Source organism: Seriola lalandi, unplaced genomic scaffold (genome assembly GCF_002814215.2).
Source record: "Seriola lalandi dorsalis isolate HSWRI2012SDOR001 ecotype SW California unplaced genomic scaffold, Sedor1 jcf7180002054544, whole genome shotgun sequence".
Taxonomy (NCBI): Eukaryota; Metazoa; Chordata; class Actinopteri; order Carangiformes; family Carangidae; genus Seriola; species Seriola lalandi.
Genome location: NW_019525097.1, coordinates 859,258 through 877,117, shown reverse-complemented (window position 1 = coordinate 877,117; position 17,860 = coordinate 859,258). Strand labels below are relative to the sequence as shown.

Below are 17,860 nucleotides of genomic sequence, written 5' to 3'. Positions count from 1 at the left end.
CAGACATCAGCGCTCTCTCTTAACATCATTGTGAATGTGTCACGGGAGCTCGAAAGCTTGTGTTTCCACAGCCTCTTTCCACCACTTCTGATGATGTGGGCAAAGCTCTGGTCGCCTGAGAGGATTGATTTTGGCGCTAGTCGCCACCCACAGAATCGCAGCCACGGTCTGAAGGAGCGGAGCAGAGGCTGAACTGAGATTGGCATGTTTGAGTTCGGGAAAAACCGAAGAGGGTTCACCGTCTATCGCTGCAAGTTGGAGAGAAAAGACTTAGAATTTGTCCAGAATGAGACAGGCCGCCCCACGGTATCCAACACTGCCATGCTGCTGTACCAAGGGATGTAAGAAGACTGCCTGTTTCTCCAGGATCCCTCCAGCCATTATCTAATTGGGTGAAATTTCAGTTTTCTATACAAAAAGCTGAGGCACAGCTTGTTAGTCATTCTCCTCACAGCCTCCCGTCCACCACAGAGGACTCAGTCTGTCTGCACTGGTCACTTTAAATGGACGTGAGCGTTGCAATTTTCTCTCTAACTAACTCTAATACTATAGCAGTTTTTAATTGTGCTGATCCGGGAAGTTCATGAATTACACATCATTTCTGTGAAGGGACAGAAAAGGAGAAAAATGCCTTGCACTGATTCTTCAGTGCTTTCAGAAAGTATTCAGACCCCCTTCACTTTTTTCACATGTTGTTACGTTGCACATTTTTGCTAAAAAATAACGATAATCATGAAAAACTGAAATATGACATTGACATAAGTATTCAGACACTTTCAATTTTGAGACATTTCTACACCTTTGTTGGAGTCCACCTGTAGTGGAGCAGGTCGTCCGTGGGTTCGGTTCCTCCTGGCTCCTCCTCCACATGTCGAAGCGTCCTCGGGCAAAATACTGAACCCCAAACTGCCCCCGATGTCAGTGTATGTGAATGTGTGTGTGAATGGGTGAATGTGGCGTGTGTTATAAAGCCTTTTGATTGGTTGATAAGACTAGAAAAGTGCTATATAAGTGAGGTCCATTTACCATTTTCCATGAGGAGGAGGGAGCTGCCTGCAGAGCTCAGAGACTGAGGGGAAGGAGACAGAAAAGAGGCCTCCATCGTTCTTAAATTGAGTCTCATAAATGATTAACCATAAACTTTGGATTTATAATTCATAATTAGAATTAACAAAATAAATGGAAACTCTAGTGAAATGATTAGTGTTTAAATTTAGTTATAATTATATCACACCCAGTAATGAAGATATCTGAAGTACTGTGTTCGCAGAGGATGTTGTAACTAACTTTGGCCAGATGTGCGACTTTTCCGAGCTGGTCAGCCGGTTCGGGCTTTGCGTCTCTCGCTCGGAGAGTCGTCAGTGTTCAGAAATGAAAGGGAATCGATCGTCTTCTGCCTCTGTTGAAACTCGGTGACTTGTATTACAAATGAACTGCTTACAACAGCTGATGAGTACATTATCTCGCACAATAAAACTGTGGCCAGGTTTAATGTAAGGAAACAGGGTGTGTTGGTGTTTGTCCTTCGTTCTGCCTCGGCGCAGCAGAGAAGGAAAGAAGTTAGTTGATAAGACGACGTCATGCGTCGCTGCCTTACACTGACTGTGACTGTTCAGGCAGGAAGTTGATTAGCTGAGGATTATGGAAAACTTGAGTCCATGTGGAGCCATTTGAAAACCCCTTCAAGTTCATTTACAGCCACATAGCACACATCTAAATGAGCTGCAAGAATGTAATTACACTTGTACACGGAAGCTGTCAGCAAATTAACTCTAAACTGTACTAGAAATACAGCTGCTGAAGAACAGATGCTGTGTTTCTGAACAGTTTCCAGTGGATATCAGAGGTGCAACATCGCCATGACTGAGCTGTAGCGCCACCCGAAAGCAGCACAGTCAGATCCACTGGACAGTGTAGTTGACTAATTGTTTCACCTTCTAAATGCGGGTTCTGTCTCACTGATACTCTCACTGCCGTCCTCCTCCACAGCCAGAGGCGTCTCCCGCCGCTGAGGTATCCCCGCCCCACACGACCCCCGGCACCGGCCGGCCTCTCAGTCCCCGGCAGCGTCGCACCCAGCAGCACAGCCACCAGGCTCAGAGAGACAGCAGAGAAGCGGCCAATAGGCCGGCCTTCGCCGCGCCCCCCCGTCAGCCTCAGGAGGAAAGCCACGCGGGCTCCGCCGTCCTCATCGTGGTGCTCACTCTGGCTCTGGCTGCGCTCATCTTCCGCAGGATCTACCTGGCTCAAGAGTACAAGTTTGACTACGAGCTGTGACCACACACCAGGCCTCCCCTCCCTCCCTCCCTCCCTCCTTCCCTCCCTCCTTCCTTCCCTCCCTCTCCTCACCCCCGAGTCAGCCCTTCCTGCCACCACCCCAAACGAACTATGACCAACTGATGTGGAAGCAGAACCGAGGCAGTGGCTGACGCACGCTTTCTGGTGTACTGCTCGTCAGCGGAGAGGCTTCGGTCTCCACCGAGGAGGAACTTTCATTCCTGCAGGGGAGGCGCTCCACTCACCACAACACCTCCAGGGTGTCTTTTAATCAATGTGAATTTTACTCTCCAGCGTGTCATGCATTTTTAAGAATGGGAAGCTTTGTTGTTTGTGATCAGCTCAGCAGCCGCACACACCACATCCCCCCTTCCATGTAATTGTCTATCCTCGGGCTGCTGCTTATTCCCATTATTTAATTAAAATTATAATACAACATGTCAGCAACATGGAATTATGGGGGATTTTATGTATGTCCTTTTTATGTTCTTAGGCACAGAGCTCCGTTTAACAGTGCAAGTGAAACAACCAGTGGAAAAGACATAGAGGAGCAGTGACTATTTTAGTTCATGCAGATGCAGTAGGTCCTTTGTGTCTCTCACATTGTAAACGGTCACATCATGTTGTAGCTGATGCGATGTGGCAGCGCTGTGTATTATAAGAATAATGCACGAAGGGAAGGAGGCAGTAATCGATGAGGCTTGTTGATCCGATGTCTCCCACATAAACAGACAGAAAGCTGGTCTACAGCAGACCAGTCTGTCGTGTGTGGCTGCAGGTTTTATTAATATTTAAGGAACTGAAGAAGGTTTTCGATAAAGCAGCTGTACATAACAGATACTGTAAGAATCTGTCATTAACCGATCAGTGCAGGCTGATTTACCAACGTTTGCGTGTAACTCCATATTCTGTGACCACTGTCATGTGTGCCTGCAGTCGAGCTGTTGCAGGAATGTTATCACACTTTCTATAAGCGAGCAGCCGAACGTGCCTCAAAGTCACAGTTTCTGACACAGTCTGTCAGAAACTGTGACCCTGTAGTATCTGAATAAAATCAATAAAACATGTTGCATCCAAATGCAACTGTCTCTCACCTTTTTATAAAAGCTGACAACAACAAAACAAACTGTCGAGAGTCAACAGAAGACGGGTCACTAGTTTTTCAGCATGAGAAAATGTGAGAAAAATACAGAGCGACACGTTATTGTCAGGTGGGTCACCTCTCTCTCTTCGCCTTTTTAGAGAATGAATCACATTAACATCACTTGATTAGAAACAGCCACTTGTAAAAGTGTGACTGTTTCCTTGCAACAGCAGCTCCTGCGGTCACACGTTAAAGGGGAACACTTCTGTTTGTACACATCAAAGTGTGTGTATGTGTTTCCGACGGGGGTGAAGGGTCCAGAGGGATGTGTGAAGTCTGATAAGTGTCCTCAAGTGATGTCACATGAGTCAGCGTGGGTTTGGAGCTGAAGACTACAGGTTTGAAAAAATGATAATAATAATAATAATAATAATAATCTGCATGTGTGTTGGAACTACATTAGCTAGCATAACCATAGACTGTAAATAAAGATGGACGTAGCCTCCATGACGTCACACACAGGTTTCTGAAGAGCAGTTTTGAAGCTCAGAGTGAGCTGCTCCATCGTCGCCATCATGGCAGTTTTTTGACTCCGCCCCCTAACTCCCAGCGAATCCAAAAATGAGCAAAGAGATGGGGCGTGTGTGTGACTTGGAAGAATGCCAGCTTGTGACAAGCATGCGCTTACGCACCTGTCACTCAAAGAGGCCACGCCCTCAATTATGCATAACTATAAGTCTTTATGAAATGTAAACAGGTGAGTTATATAAACAGGTGTCATGAAGGGGGAAATTAGCTTTAGAAAACAAAACAGTTTTTTGTAACAGGCTGTAAACGCATTTATTTCTGCTGTAAAGTTGGATTTTTTAACATGGGAGTCTGTGGGGATTGACTGGCTGTTGGAGCCAGACTCTAGTGGCCATTACAGGAACTGCAGTTTTTGGTACCGGTCGCCCGATGTTGCATTATGGGTGATGTAGGTGCCAGATTTTGATGAGGAAGACAGAAGGAAGACGCTGTCTCTAGTTCTGCTGCATAGATTTCGATCCATAGTAAGTCACACAGTGTTACAGGAGTGTACGGCTGCTTGCGTTTTTTAACATGGTCACAGAATATGTTGCAACACCTGCTATAATCTCATGACACTTTCATTTTCGAAGGTGATTTAAATGCATCTGGTTGGGCTTATTAATTAAATTTTTCACTCAAAATTTGAAGCATTATCACATAATTCATCAGTTTGTTCTTATTGACAAAATCACTAAATTGCCAAGCGTTTGCTTCAAAACGCCAACCACCTAATTTGTGCTGAATTTCAGCGAAAGAAAAAGTACCAATCTGCCACTAAAACAGAGCACACAGAGTAATAATTAAAGGGTGGCTGTTTGCCTCACTTACTGAAGTATAGCATGAGCTGCTTTGAACTGTTGTTGCCATATCGACATTTACCGATCATTTTAGGGATTATTATGTGCACCGGTAAACATGGTCTATGTTTTCTCTCACATCCTCAAACAGTTTTTACTCATCTTTATCTGAATCAGGAAGTCATGTCTTTCTGTGGACAGTGTAATTCCATTCATTTGTATCTTTCCTCCCTCCCTGCCTCTCTCCCTGTCTCCCCTGCTGTTTCATGGTATTCACACCACATCCCTGTGCGTTAATCTCATTTGGCTTGCACTCTCTGAAGCTGTATGCAAACAGTCATCCCCCCCGTGCTTGTATAAATAGACCCAAACACTGTCTAACATTTACCTTCTTTGATATACTTTGAGTAGGGGTTTATCACTCTGATGAGACTCAGCGGAACTGGGAAGCAATTTAAATTCATTCTGATGGCTTTTGGACACGTACGGCAACTTAGCAGCATACAAATAGCCGAAGGTAGTCGTAGCAGTCTACCTGTTGAGTGGAACAAATCTATATTGGTAGTTTTTTCTCTCTTATTCGGGCAACATCTTATACCTGCATGTGTCCAGGTTTCACTTGAAGGCAGCAGAGATTCTCTGTGAATATTCATGTTCTTCAAATATTCATATTCTCCGAATCTCTCTGTATCTGCCTCTTCAGTTATTGTGCCCAAGGTTGGTATACTGGTGTATAAACAAAATAAATGACTTGAATGAAAGAATGTGATTGCCATGTCTCAGGTTGTATAATCCCTTACTACACCTACAGGGAATCTGCATTATTGCTGTTAGCGATTAATAATCCTGATGATTGATTGGGTAATTGTAGGTGCTAATGTGTTCAAAGAAAATAAAGTAAACATCCACCTATGTAGTGATTATGGCCGAATTCAGAGGCAAGAGTGTAGATTATTAGATAGTTGATGTTTGGAGGAGCTATTTGTAATTTTTGCTATTGCTACATAGCTAACGTTAGCATTAACAGCTGTTAACCGGTCTAGAAGAAGCGTTGTGAGTTCAGCATCAAACATTATTCCTTTACTCACCAACACCTGTCTCCACAGGTGGAAATTATCTCCAGTGTTAGCTCTTGTCTCTATCGCGTCTTTTTCTTCTAGTGAAGTTAGCATGCTAACCAGCTAGCCCTACCACGTCTCGCCACTACTGTGCCAAAGGTGATTCAACCTATCGTTGCTAAGATTTAATTCAAACCACAGAATCAGAGGGTGGAGCAGGAGGAAAGGTCAGTGGATCACCAAAGGCCGGATTCGTTGTCCGGGCATCAGAACCGAATTTCTCTGCAGAACCGAAGAAGTTCACCACCAGACGTTGACATAGAGCCATGAGGCTAACACGGCTAAAACTCGCAGGACGATGACCCGAAGACACTGAAACCTGACTTATAGGTGAGTAAACCCGTCTCAAAGTCAAACTATCTACAAGTTTTTATGTTACTTTATATTATTGTCCACAAGTCCCATGAAAATGTAAACCCAATGAAGAGTTAAACTTCTAGTAACTAGCAGTTATTGACCATCTCACTCTCTGACCCTTTTCATGTTCGGTTAAACCAGAGCTGTAGACTTGAGACTGGAGGTTAGGCTCCGAGTCCAAAAATGTGAACTTCTAAATATTTTTCTTCTCAAATCAAGAGTCGAGTTTCACGTAAATCTTGTAGCAGTGAATCTCAAGTTTGGACCTGATAATAATTTTTTTTAAAAATTGCAATTGTAAACTGAATCATTGAAATGAATGGTTTTGGAGTTTTGAAAGCAAAATGTTCTCATGTCATTTTAGTTGTTGCGTTCAGAGACCTGAAAGAAGAGTGACTGACGTTACATGAGACCAGGACTTGAGACTTGACTTTTAGTTCTTTCGATCGACTCGATATTTTACTCAACCACCCTTTATATCACATATTTAAATGCATTAATCTATAATGAACTAGTCTTTTAGTTCAACCAGACAAGAAAAGCTGAAGCTAAAGAAACACATTTTAGTTACGGATGCGGCACTTTCCCCCGTTCATTACCGCAAGACAGAGTGAAGTTCCTGCAGTATTTAGGTCTTATGTCTGTGTCTGTAAATTTAGGATGAAATAATCACGTTCAAAAGGCATAAAATAAAGGTGGTAAAACTTAATTGAATAATCTGTCACTCAGTTTTGGTTAGTCAGCCTCAAAATCTCCAAATCTCTTCCTGCCTGTGAAACTCCATCACTGGATGCTCAGAATTAATCAGGCTGGACGTAGCCGTCTAGAAAACATCATTTTGACTCAATCATATCTTTTAATCTTTTCAGATCAGAAACACCCCCCCCCCCCCACACACACACACACACACACACACACACACACACACTGATGGAGCAGCAGACTGTTCATCAGCTTCCACAAAGACTAATGTGAGGAGCTGACACCACTGTCATTCTTCACTGTGTGATGGACAGAGGTTAAAGGTCAAGACAAAAACATCAGGAATGAACTGTGACGCCGCATATTGACAAATTCTCCGTGGCAGCCGGCAGCTGCCGGCATCTTCACACTTTCCATAGAGGAAAAAGGGATTTGGCAACTTTTGCAGGAAATCCATAGAAAAAAAAAAAAAAAAAAGTATTAATCCTAAATAAACTGAGTCTGAGAAGGATATTTGAACGTCTGCCCAATCGGGTGAGATATTGTAATTCCACTGGTTTCTAATGCAATTTCACATCTTCCAAGAACATTTCTATCCAGACTCCAGGCGGATGTGAGGAGGAGCCCCCGCGAGCGAGACAGCTGTGGACAATCCGAGACTTGAACTGAGGATGAGGACGCCCTGACTCTGTCCTCCACTGCACAGCATTATAATACATGAGATGACATAATTTCACATTTTCCAATCTGCAAATGCAGAGCAGGTTAATGTTAATGATGGTATCAAATCAAGTGATAGAAAACCACTGGACCCTTTCATCATTGTGTCAGGATGATCACCTCCTCCCTCTTCTTGCCTCTCTCCTCCCAGCTGTGTCTCTGCCTCTAAACCACTGGTCAGGAGGGGCTTGTTTGTGTGTTTGTTTGTTTGCTTGCTTGTTTGTTTTCACTGCGCTGTGTGTGTGTGTGTGTGTGTGTGTGTGTGTGTGTGTGTGTGTGGTGCTGATGCTGTGCGCTCCTGAGCCAGGAAAAAAAAAAAAAAAAAAAAAAAAAAAAGCTCCTCTGGAGTCTGAAAACCAATCAGAGCGCTTATCAGACTTCACCACTCTGTCTCTCTCTGCAAAGCAGCCGGCGCACTTGTTCCCCACAGTCCCTCGACTCTCCACACTCTTCCTCCTCCTGCCTCTCTGGAAGGAAGATGGTACCGTGCACAGCGCGCCCTGCACGCGGACCAAAGTCGTCACCGATCGACTCGCTGCGGGAATTTTAAACTCATCATGCCGGGTTACGCCAGGTTTCTGCTTTTGCTCCTGTGTCTGATTCTTGTCGGGGAGTGCAGGAAGCACAAAAGTAGGAAAAAGCGATGGTCGGCGCCGGCGGAGACTCACAAGCTCGGCAAGTAAGTGTCGGGGAAACCTTTATTATTATTTATTTTGTTATTAACTGAGACGTGAACTCTGACCTCCAGAGATCATCGCAGGACAAACATTCACACGAGCTTTCTCCAGCGGACAGACAGGTTATGATTGACACCAGCACAGACTCATGACATTGTGTTAAAAAGAAAAAAAAAAAGTAAGGAAATTAGGGGTGAGGCAGCTGCTGAGCGGATCTCCCCTCCAATCAGCATCATCCAGATTGTCAACATCTGCATGCAGCCCGCGCCCTTTCTGCTCCAAATCCGTTTTCTAACCATCAGGAGCCTCCACACCTCGGTCACACTCCTGTTCTGCGGGTTTTTTAATTTGAGGGGAACCAAAGCATGAAATCAGTGGAGAGCAACCGGAGAGCGCACAGACCTCTCTCTCTCTCTCTCTCTCTCTCTCTCTCTCTCTCTCTCTGTGCTCCAGCTGCGCATGAAGAAAAACCTCCTGAAGATCCATCCCTGCAGAAGCCTAATGCATGTTGGCTGCTCCTCCAGGTGAACATATTCACCTGGAGTAACACAGGACATTGCATAGATTACGTTCTTTATTCTTTGAGGGGAAACAGGAGAGACTGGAGAGTGGAGGAACTTCTTCATCTCATCCTTAAGCCTTTAGTTTGGTTTCATTTCAAGCAGCCAGCCTCCTCTCAGCAGCAGCTTCAGGTACATTGTCATGGCACTAACAAAACTTCTTCTCGCCCCAGGCATCAGTCCTTGCAGCAGTAAGGCTGCAAAACTTCATTAATGATTCATCTTCTCATTGTTTCTCCTGCGATCGTTTTGTCTCCCAGATTTTCATCACTGAGAAGCTGGAACATTCACTAACAATTAATCAAAGATGTCAAAGTTGATGGTATTGATTGACAAATTTTTGAACAAAACACTCAGTTTTAAAATTTGCAGAACAGCTGTCACCTACAGTTAAAAATCATGCAACAAAAGACCTTCATTCAACCTGGAGACCTTGTTTAATGTGACATGTTCAGTGTTTTCTTTTCTTAGGAAGTACAAAGCAAAAAAAAAACCCAGAAGAAATAAGATTAAATTTAGGAGCCTCAGAGCCGTGGACAGCAGCTGAGCTCGCTCACACAGTCCCCTCCCTCCACTCTTTCAGTAGAAGGTGTACGTCTGCAATTCTATCATTTTCTACTTGTCGATGAACGTATCCGTCTTATACAGTGTGTGTTTCCAAAGCCTGATATATCTCTTTCCTCTGTGCCACATGTTCCTTCACCTCATCACCACAAACACACACACTGTCGTTTATTTTGACTCAATCGCACTCACACACACACACACACACACACACACACATACACACACACATGCACACACTCATCATCCTGCTGCCAGAAATAGTCACTATAGCACCAAACGTGGATTAATTCGCTGCTGAAAATAGTCCCCATCTGTTGCAGTGTTTCCACCTTTTTCCACCAATTTTGGAGCCTTTTTTTTAATTAAAAAATATATTGTAGTTGTGAGGTGGTTTATAAATATTTACTTGCTCAGTAGAAACAATGATCTCAGGCAGGAAGCATCCAGGGAAATACTGTTCATATTGTTCGATTCAGCTCATGATTTCCATCCAGTGCCGATGTCGGGAGAAGTCCGTGCTGAGAGTGAAACGTCACACACATCGTCCACGTCATGGAGCCGTTGCATTATTTGACGCTCGGGTGAATGTGATGAAATCACTGCTGTTCTGGAGAGTCGACACGTCAACAACGTGCAGACTGACACACAGTGATGGGTGCGGATGTCTCGATGCACATCTCATGATGCTGGTGTGTGTTTGCCCTGAGGGGGTGTTGAGGTGGCAACAAGTCCTCCAACTTTCATGACAAAACACAACATGCATTTTCCGATCCGACACCTGTATCCTCAGGACCGGATCGATTCTCAGCAGTTTCCAGTTGAAAGATAAACTTCTTTATCAAAAAGACAAACACAGGGTTAAGTTTTCGGTTTGGTGTGTGGGTTAAAGTTGCTACATCATTAAGGTTAGTGGACTCTTGGTGTCATGGTTACAATAATAACCACATAGTTGTGGTTATGGAACGATCATGGCGAGCTTTACAAAAACAACAAACATTAAACACAACAGACAAGAAACAAACAGCAGTCTCCAGTGTTCAAGCCCCTTACACCCACCTCCATGCTGCCATTCTTCCTGGGAGGATTTGGACTGACTCCAGATTTGGATATCGAGTGCTGCAGGGATGATTTTTTTGTTTTGTTTTGTAAGTTAGCATCACCATGGTTCCCTCGACAAAAACTAATTCTCATTCATTGTATTCTCATTCCTGCAGCACTATTGGGACAGTGGACAGATGTGGCACATCCGACTTTCATATATGAAACATGTCTTTGTTTTCTGTCACACAGAACCACAATCTTCTTTTACCCTGAACCATCAGTTTAAAGGTCCATGTTTTAAACTTCTCCTGTGTTTTATCTGAAGTATTGATCCATAAGAAGATATATTTGTGGTTTTAAGAACCAAAAACCATCTCAGTGTAGTTTTACATCTCTTCTCTCAGGCTTTTCTCTGGAGCTCTAGTAACAACAGGTCAATCAGCCAATCAGAAGAGAGGAGGCTCTGAGCCTTTCTTCTGATTGGCTGACTGTTTTCAGAGTGATCCAATAAAAATAAAGCAGATTTCAGGTAAAAACACTCAGAGGACCCAAATCCTGCAAGGTTGGGTGGTGAGTGAAGGTGGGCGGGGCTTGGGGCATGGCTGAGGGTGGACACTGCTTTGTTGTGACATCACAAAGTTACAGAAGTCCTAACGGCTGGTTTTAAGGCTCAGTTTCTGAATACAGGCTGTGTGTATTTCTCTGTGGACTGAGGCTTTAATACTTTCACAGTATTAATATAGAACCTAGACCTGATCTATAATCAAACAGCACATGGACATCGACCTTTATACTATATGGGACCTTTAACCTTAACCATTCTTTATTTGTATTTATAACCACACACTTTAGTCCTAACTTTAAAAACTTCTCTCTGTCCTCTCACCTGTTATCAGTCCTCTGTCGAAGAAGGTTGCGGATGGAACCAAAACCCGAAAGGTGAAGACCACCCACCTTCTGCGCATCGACGAGCATGACTTCACTATGAGGCCCGCCTTCGCAGGTAAGCACCCGGAGCTGCTTCTATTCAGTGACCAATGAGCAAATATCTGCCCACTGATCTCGACTCTTTTTATCCGAGCGATATCACACACCGACCGGATTAGACGTTGCAGCTCAGCAGTCCGCTGACACTGACTCAGCCTCTCTGCTGTTAATGTCAGGGCCCACCTTCTGCTGAACCTGAGTGTGACTGTTAATACCACTCTGACTGGAAGAGGAGACGCAGGTTTATTCTCCCCACCTGTCTCCGTTCCCACGCGGCTGCCAAACCTTTAAGAGGACAGAAATAGGTGACATGTTGAGCTCGCAGCCCCGAGCGAAAGCAAAAAAAAACAGAGAGAGAAAGAAACAGAGAAATACTCAGCGGGTTCTGTTCTAAATACAAACTGACAAGAGGGCTGAGCAGAGGACCTGCAGCACCTTATAGGAAAAGATAGGAAGAAACGTCCTCTCTCCCATTGCTGCTGTAGCGTTATGGCTGGTGATGAGTTCATTTCTGCGCCAGATGTTTTTAAAACCATCCATTTCTGTCAACTGTGATTGCTCTGCACTGACAGAAGTCAAACTAAAGGGCGTCCTCTGTGCCCTTACTTTACACCCTGAATGTCAGGACAATGCCACCGCTTCTGGGATTTGAGGAGGCAATTAAAAATAAGAAGCTTATTCCCATTCTCCGGTATTTAGCATAAACAGGCCACTGTATACGTACAGGAGGAGGTGGCGAGCTGAATGAAACGTCCCACAGTGAATTTCATGCTCCTCTGGGACGACAGTTGCAGCCACAGATGGGCGTGGGATCCCACTGAGGATCACTTTTTATTTTTTTGTCTTATGCGTTCGTCAGCTTTTGTTTGCTGATACAAGCAGTTTCTTCTTCTCCAGCAGAAGAAGAAAAAGGTGATCGTCTCAGTCAAAGATAATCAAAAGCTGACTCGTCTAAGTGCACTGGGAGGCTGCCGCGCGCTCATTTGGCTGAGGAAGAAGCGTGTGTGCGCGCAGCAGCTGCCGTGGTTCCTCCAGGCTTCGATTGCAGTGTTACTAATGAAAGCCTCTTACGCAGCCACTTCCTGTTTGCTGGTGGAACGATATGGAGAATGATGCGCTTATGTGCCGCTGGGGATCAGTGAGGGGATGGAGCGAATTCAGTCACAAGTCACAATCAGACAAATCCCGACTGTGGAGAATTTGATTGTCCAAATAAACTGCACACAGTAAACGGATATCTCAAAGAGGCGATAATTGTTTGGTTGAGATTCTTCTGCTTGTACAATATGATTCAGAGAACAACAGCAGGTGCGATTTTGCAGGTGTGGATTTTGATGAAGTTGTGTTATCCTAATTAGAGCACCTGCTTAGTTCCCATTGGGCGGTACCCCCCCCCCCCCCCCCACCTGATGCCTGACGAATCAAACGCATACAGGAAGCTGAGGAGTAGAAGGCGGATGTTTGGACGGAATATTTGTCACCACATCAAGTTAGGATTTCCTGGATACATGTACTTATGGAGCTCCGCCTCCCTGTCTGCCTCAGGTTTAAAGAAACACTGGAGGGGCCGGATAGACCCGTCATGCATCAGTCACATTTGCATTAAAGAGACAGCAACCCGCCTCCATCAGATTCATCCTCTCACTGCGATTTCTCCAGCCTCGGCAGTACAGTGTGTAATGGACGAGCCGAGCTGTGTAATCTAGTCGGGGTGAACCAAGAGTGGATTTACGGCTGCTAATCCACAAACAGAGCAGCAGTTCAGTGTCAGAGTTGTTCACAAACCTTTCATTCAAAAGAACAAATCTTTTGGGGGAACAAACTGAGCTGGAAACCATCCACAGTCAGTCCCAAGGCGAAAAATAGGCTGCACATGTTGCAATAACAAATATAAACCCCGCTTAAACCTCCCTTAAATGATGTTTGATCTGTAGCTAGCATCTAGGGGACAAGAGGTAAACACAGCATACCTCACCAGGAAGACATGTTTGTTGCGTCCCATTCCACTTGTTGACATTCAGATCAACCACTAAGTTCACAATGACTTCAGACACAATGTGTTTATTCACATTTAACCACAATCCCTCCCTGACCTTGACCAAAAGCGCTTCAGTTGCCTGAACCTAACCACAGATGGGATGCGAACTCCAGTGACAGCGACAGTCGTGCTTCGAACGCCCGCCATCCAACCCAACCGCCTCCCTGTGACTCTGCTGCCGTTAGTGAACGTAGCGCTGCATTCATTCAAAAAAGTGAGAGTGGGTCAGACCGTATAATCAGACAATTATGTTTCTCCACATTGTTCCATCTCTTCTCTGCTGGTGAAGAGGTGCAGTGCTTATAAATTCAGATGTAAAATCAGCCCCCGTGTCCTTTTTCCTCGCTGCAGTTTCTTTTGTTGTCATGGTCACGGCCACGGCGGACAAAGTTGAAAAAGGTGAACCATCATCAAATCCAACAGGAGCAACAAATAACCGTCAAGTTCATGCTGAACACAGTGGAAGCAGCGGCACAAACCTGTCAGATGACACCTTTAAAGTTAATGTTTACTTTCATCTCAGATATCAAAATAAATCCTGGGCCAGAATACGCCCGGTTCCACGACCCGAATCTGGCCCATATACAGCATGACTGTCAGATGCCACTTCCACATCTTGGGACCCATTCTGGCGCACACACAATAAAATCTTCTACCGGAGGATCACAGCCACACTCACTACCCAGATGTGCAAGTATATGGGCCAGATTCGAGCCAAGGAATCAGGCCAGAAGTTTCATTTTGCTTCCTGGGATGGAGCTGGATTCAGGGTGTGGTTATCTTCCATAAAGAGCGGAAACAGCTAGCTTACTAAAAATACACCTAGCAACAGAGTTTTCTAGCTACTGGTGAGCACAGATTTTTAAAAGTCTTTGCACGGACACAATAACACCTAGCTAGGTTAGCTGTTTCTCCTTGCTTCCTGTTAGTTTCAACTGCTTTGTTGTGACATCACAAAGTTACAGAAGTCCTGACGGCTGGTTTTGAGGCTCAGTTTCTGAATACAGGCTGTGTGCATTTCTCTGTGGACTGAGGCTTTGATACTTTCACAGTAAAGCGTTAACACATCAAAAAGAAAAGTTCCTGCAAAAACCCAATAAACTGCCTCCACAAATGAAATACTTGCCCTTTTGAAAAATTTTAGGCTTTACACTTTAATATCTCTGAACAGTTGTGGGTACACATCAAAATAAAAGTCCCTCCTAAACACCCACGTCCTGTATTTCCTATATTAATGATCATTACTCAGCTTGTGTAGTGTAAGTTCCTTAATTAGAGACAATATGAAATTTCATCCACAGGGAGAAATTAAAGCCCATATACACAGTGACTCAAATAATTAGCCTGATAAAAAAATTCAGCTGCTGGATAAATCCCCAAACATTGCTATAAAAATGTTTGCTTTTATGTCACATAATGAATGCATATGGATTATGTGCTTTTGTTTCCTACGCCTTGATGATAAATCCACTTTAAAGACTAAGACGCGGTATTAAGTGAAGCTGTCAATATGCCTGTTGTTCAGGCTGCATGTGGCCATAAACAGACTGTGGAGCATTTTAACTTACAGCGTTTACTCCTCTGTGATGTTTGTTGGTGCTCGGTGCTGTGGTGTGATGGGGGGGGGGGGGGGGGGCATTGGGTGACACACTCTCCCTTCATGCCTTATTTGAAAGCAGCCCACACAGAAGTGCGACTGCGGGCTACAGGGGCCAACTGGAATGATGAAGTGGAGCATCTCTATGACGCATCCATGGGTCTCATCTGATAATCAGTGACGTAGAATAATTCGCTGATGCTCAAAAGCCCAAAATAGCAAAAAAGGAAATCTTCTGGCAAAACCACACGCAGGACATTTCATCTGTGAGCGACTGTCCCCCGTCTGAACGCATAACCCCTCGCTTTTTTTTCAGCCTCAGTTTTTGAACACTGCAGCACAGAAAATAAGCTGCAATACCCTGTGATCTCGGGAACATACACTGTTATATCCCTCCATGGTACAGATTGTTTTCTCACTGCTGCGTCCTTGCAGTGCGGGTCAGCTCAGCGGCCTCGTGTGACCCCGGCTGCAGAGAGAGAGACAGAGTAAAATCACACCTTTCCACCACTGATCGAGGCTTTTTCTTTTTTTTGTTTATTCCTTTCCTCAGCAGGTGTCTGGTGCCACGTCCGTTGTCTCGGTGACACCAGGAGCTTTCGCTGAGTACGGCACGTGATGTGTGGCATATGGTGTGAGAAAGAGTAGGGAGGACTCTCTGCAGACAGCTGCGAGTTAATATCCCCTCTTCCAGGTAGCAGCTTTGCCGTGCCGCTGGTTATGTAAGGCTGGCACCGTTACTGCTGCTCAGATTAAAAATACTACAGCAGCCAATGTGACTTTAATACACGAATAACAGAAGGGTGTGTGAATTTATTTTTGCTATTCATGATAGGGCTACTAGGATACTCCTCCAAATCCCTGTAAATCCCAAGACGGCCTTAAATATAGTCCTTTCAATCATCTCAATACATATCGCCAGTTATGAAAATATAGTGTTTTGCTTGTCATCAAATGAGCATATGGATATCAAGGATATGATTGTTATTTAAGGGCGGTGTGTAAGAGGAGGAGCCGATGACTACTTCACAACTGGCATCATATTTCTATAAAAATAAAATAATATCAGCACAAATTGAATTATTTTATTATTATTTATAAGCGAGTGACTGAGTCAGGTAAACACTCGGAGGAACTTGAGCCTGCAAGGCTTTGGACGGTGGATGCAGGTGGGCGGGGGCTTGGGGCATGACTGAGAGCGGTGACTGCTTCGTTATGACGTCACAAAGTTACAGAAGTCCTGATTTATAATCAAACAACACATGGACATCCGACTACAATATGGGACCTTTAAGTCTTGGTTTCAACTTTGCAGTACAACATAACTTTAAAACAACCTGAAATCATCATCGTAGTGTTCAACTCGCACTCATCAGGTATTAAAACAGTTTGTCAGAAAACGATATGAATGAATGCAAAAACTCTGATCTGTCTAACTGCTGTACACCTGCAGGTCCTGCTGTCCCTGTCGGAGTGGATGTTCAGGTGGAGAGCTTGGACAGCATATCAGAGGTCGACATGGTGAGTCGCTTGAACATGCCCAAAAGGTCACATCGTAACGTTATGGGTAAAAATAACTTTTTTAAAGTTGTAATTTTACTGTAAAATGGACCTTGAATCTGCTGCAGATACTGATACTGACAAATAACAGTAATTCAAATAGATTCAGTCTAGACCTCCCAGCACTAATTAACAATACATTATCATACCTGTATAATAATTATTATTATGTGATATACTAATATTATATTTTATTAAAATTATTATATTAGCCTATTATACATATTGTATTGTCATAATATCATTACACTATTATCATATTATTTTATATTATTATATTTTTGATGTAAGATATGTCATAGTACATTGACAGAACATCATATTGATTATATAAAGTGTTATTATATATGTTATTATTATTAGACTCATACATCTCTATAACTGTTTACATGTCTGTCTATTATGTCCTATATATCCTTCATGTCACCAATAAAGGAATAAAGTTTAAAAAATAATAATTAAATATGCAGAAAATGGGGGGTTTTGAAAGCAAAGACCAACAAAAAGTTAAAAATAAAAAGTTAAAAATAAAAACCAGAATGTCATTATTAATGCTGCTGCTCCAGTGCACTTATGTTACTGCCAGCAGCTTTAACTGGTGAATCTGTCTGTCACATATTCAGCTTCCAGGCATGAAGCCGCCGACTTTTACAAATGACTGTGCTTCGGCACGTGGGGAAGAAGCTCTCGTCAGACGCAGCAGTTAATGGGGCTTCGCAGGAACATCCTTCATTAGCAGCATGAGAATACACACATGAGCACCACAGTGAGGAAGACTGCGGTGCGACTTTCTTCTTTGGACGCGGCAGATCGGAGCCCAAACTCAGTCTGATAACTAGAACCTAATAACAACCATGTCTCACTCACACATTGGAATTTGAGGGACTGTGTCCTTTTAGAAAACGACAGACGATTGTATCCCGTTAGTCGTATAGTCATTAAGCCGTTTTCAGTCGGATACTCCGAATTAGATTATGAAAGCTGGGTGGTAGGAGCCGTTTATTTTGCTCAAAGTCAGACTAAATGCACGTTGAGTAATGTAATTAAATCAACCCTCTGTTCTGGAACCATAAATTGGATCCAAAACTGTCGTCGTGATATTGTGTAAGCTCCTGTTTGCAAGGACAACCAAGGATTACATTTCATTTGGAAGGGTTGAGTATTTATTTGTTTTGGAGCAGACGGAGGGGGTGGGAGTGGAGGGAGGG

General features: G+C 43.8%; 2 protein-coding genes across 3 annotated transcripts in view; both read left to right on the top strand.

Annotated features, from left to right (window-relative positions):
• ube2j1 (ubiquitin-conjugating enzyme E2, J1) overlaps window positions 1-5,492 on the top strand; it is a 41,328-nt gene extending 35,836 nt beyond the window's left edge. For both annotated transcript variants that reach the window (XM_023414866.2, XM_023414865.2), the window contains exon 8: window positions 1,990-5,492. In XM_023414866.2, the coding sequence (XP_023270634.1) occupies window positions 1,990-2,277 (288 nt within the window). In that variant the 3' untranslated portion in view covers window positions 2,278-5,492. The remainder of the gene's footprint in view (window positions 1-1,989) is intronic.
• Window positions 5,493-5,622: 130 nt separating this feature from the next.
• The window catches only part of LOC111661349 (gamma-aminobutyric acid receptor subunit rho-2-like), a 24,073-nt gene continuing 11,835 nt past the window's right edge, over window positions 5,623-17,860 (top strand). The window contains exons 1-3 of the mRNA XM_023414875.2: window positions 5,623-8,304; window positions 11,367-11,473; window positions 16,546-16,613. Coding sequence (XP_023270643.1) covers window positions 8,183-8,304; window positions 11,367-11,473; window positions 16,546-16,613 — 297 coding nt within the window. The 5' untranslated portion in view covers window positions 5,623-8,182. The remainder of the gene's footprint in view (window positions 8,305-11,366; window positions 11,474-16,545; window positions 16,614-17,860) is intronic.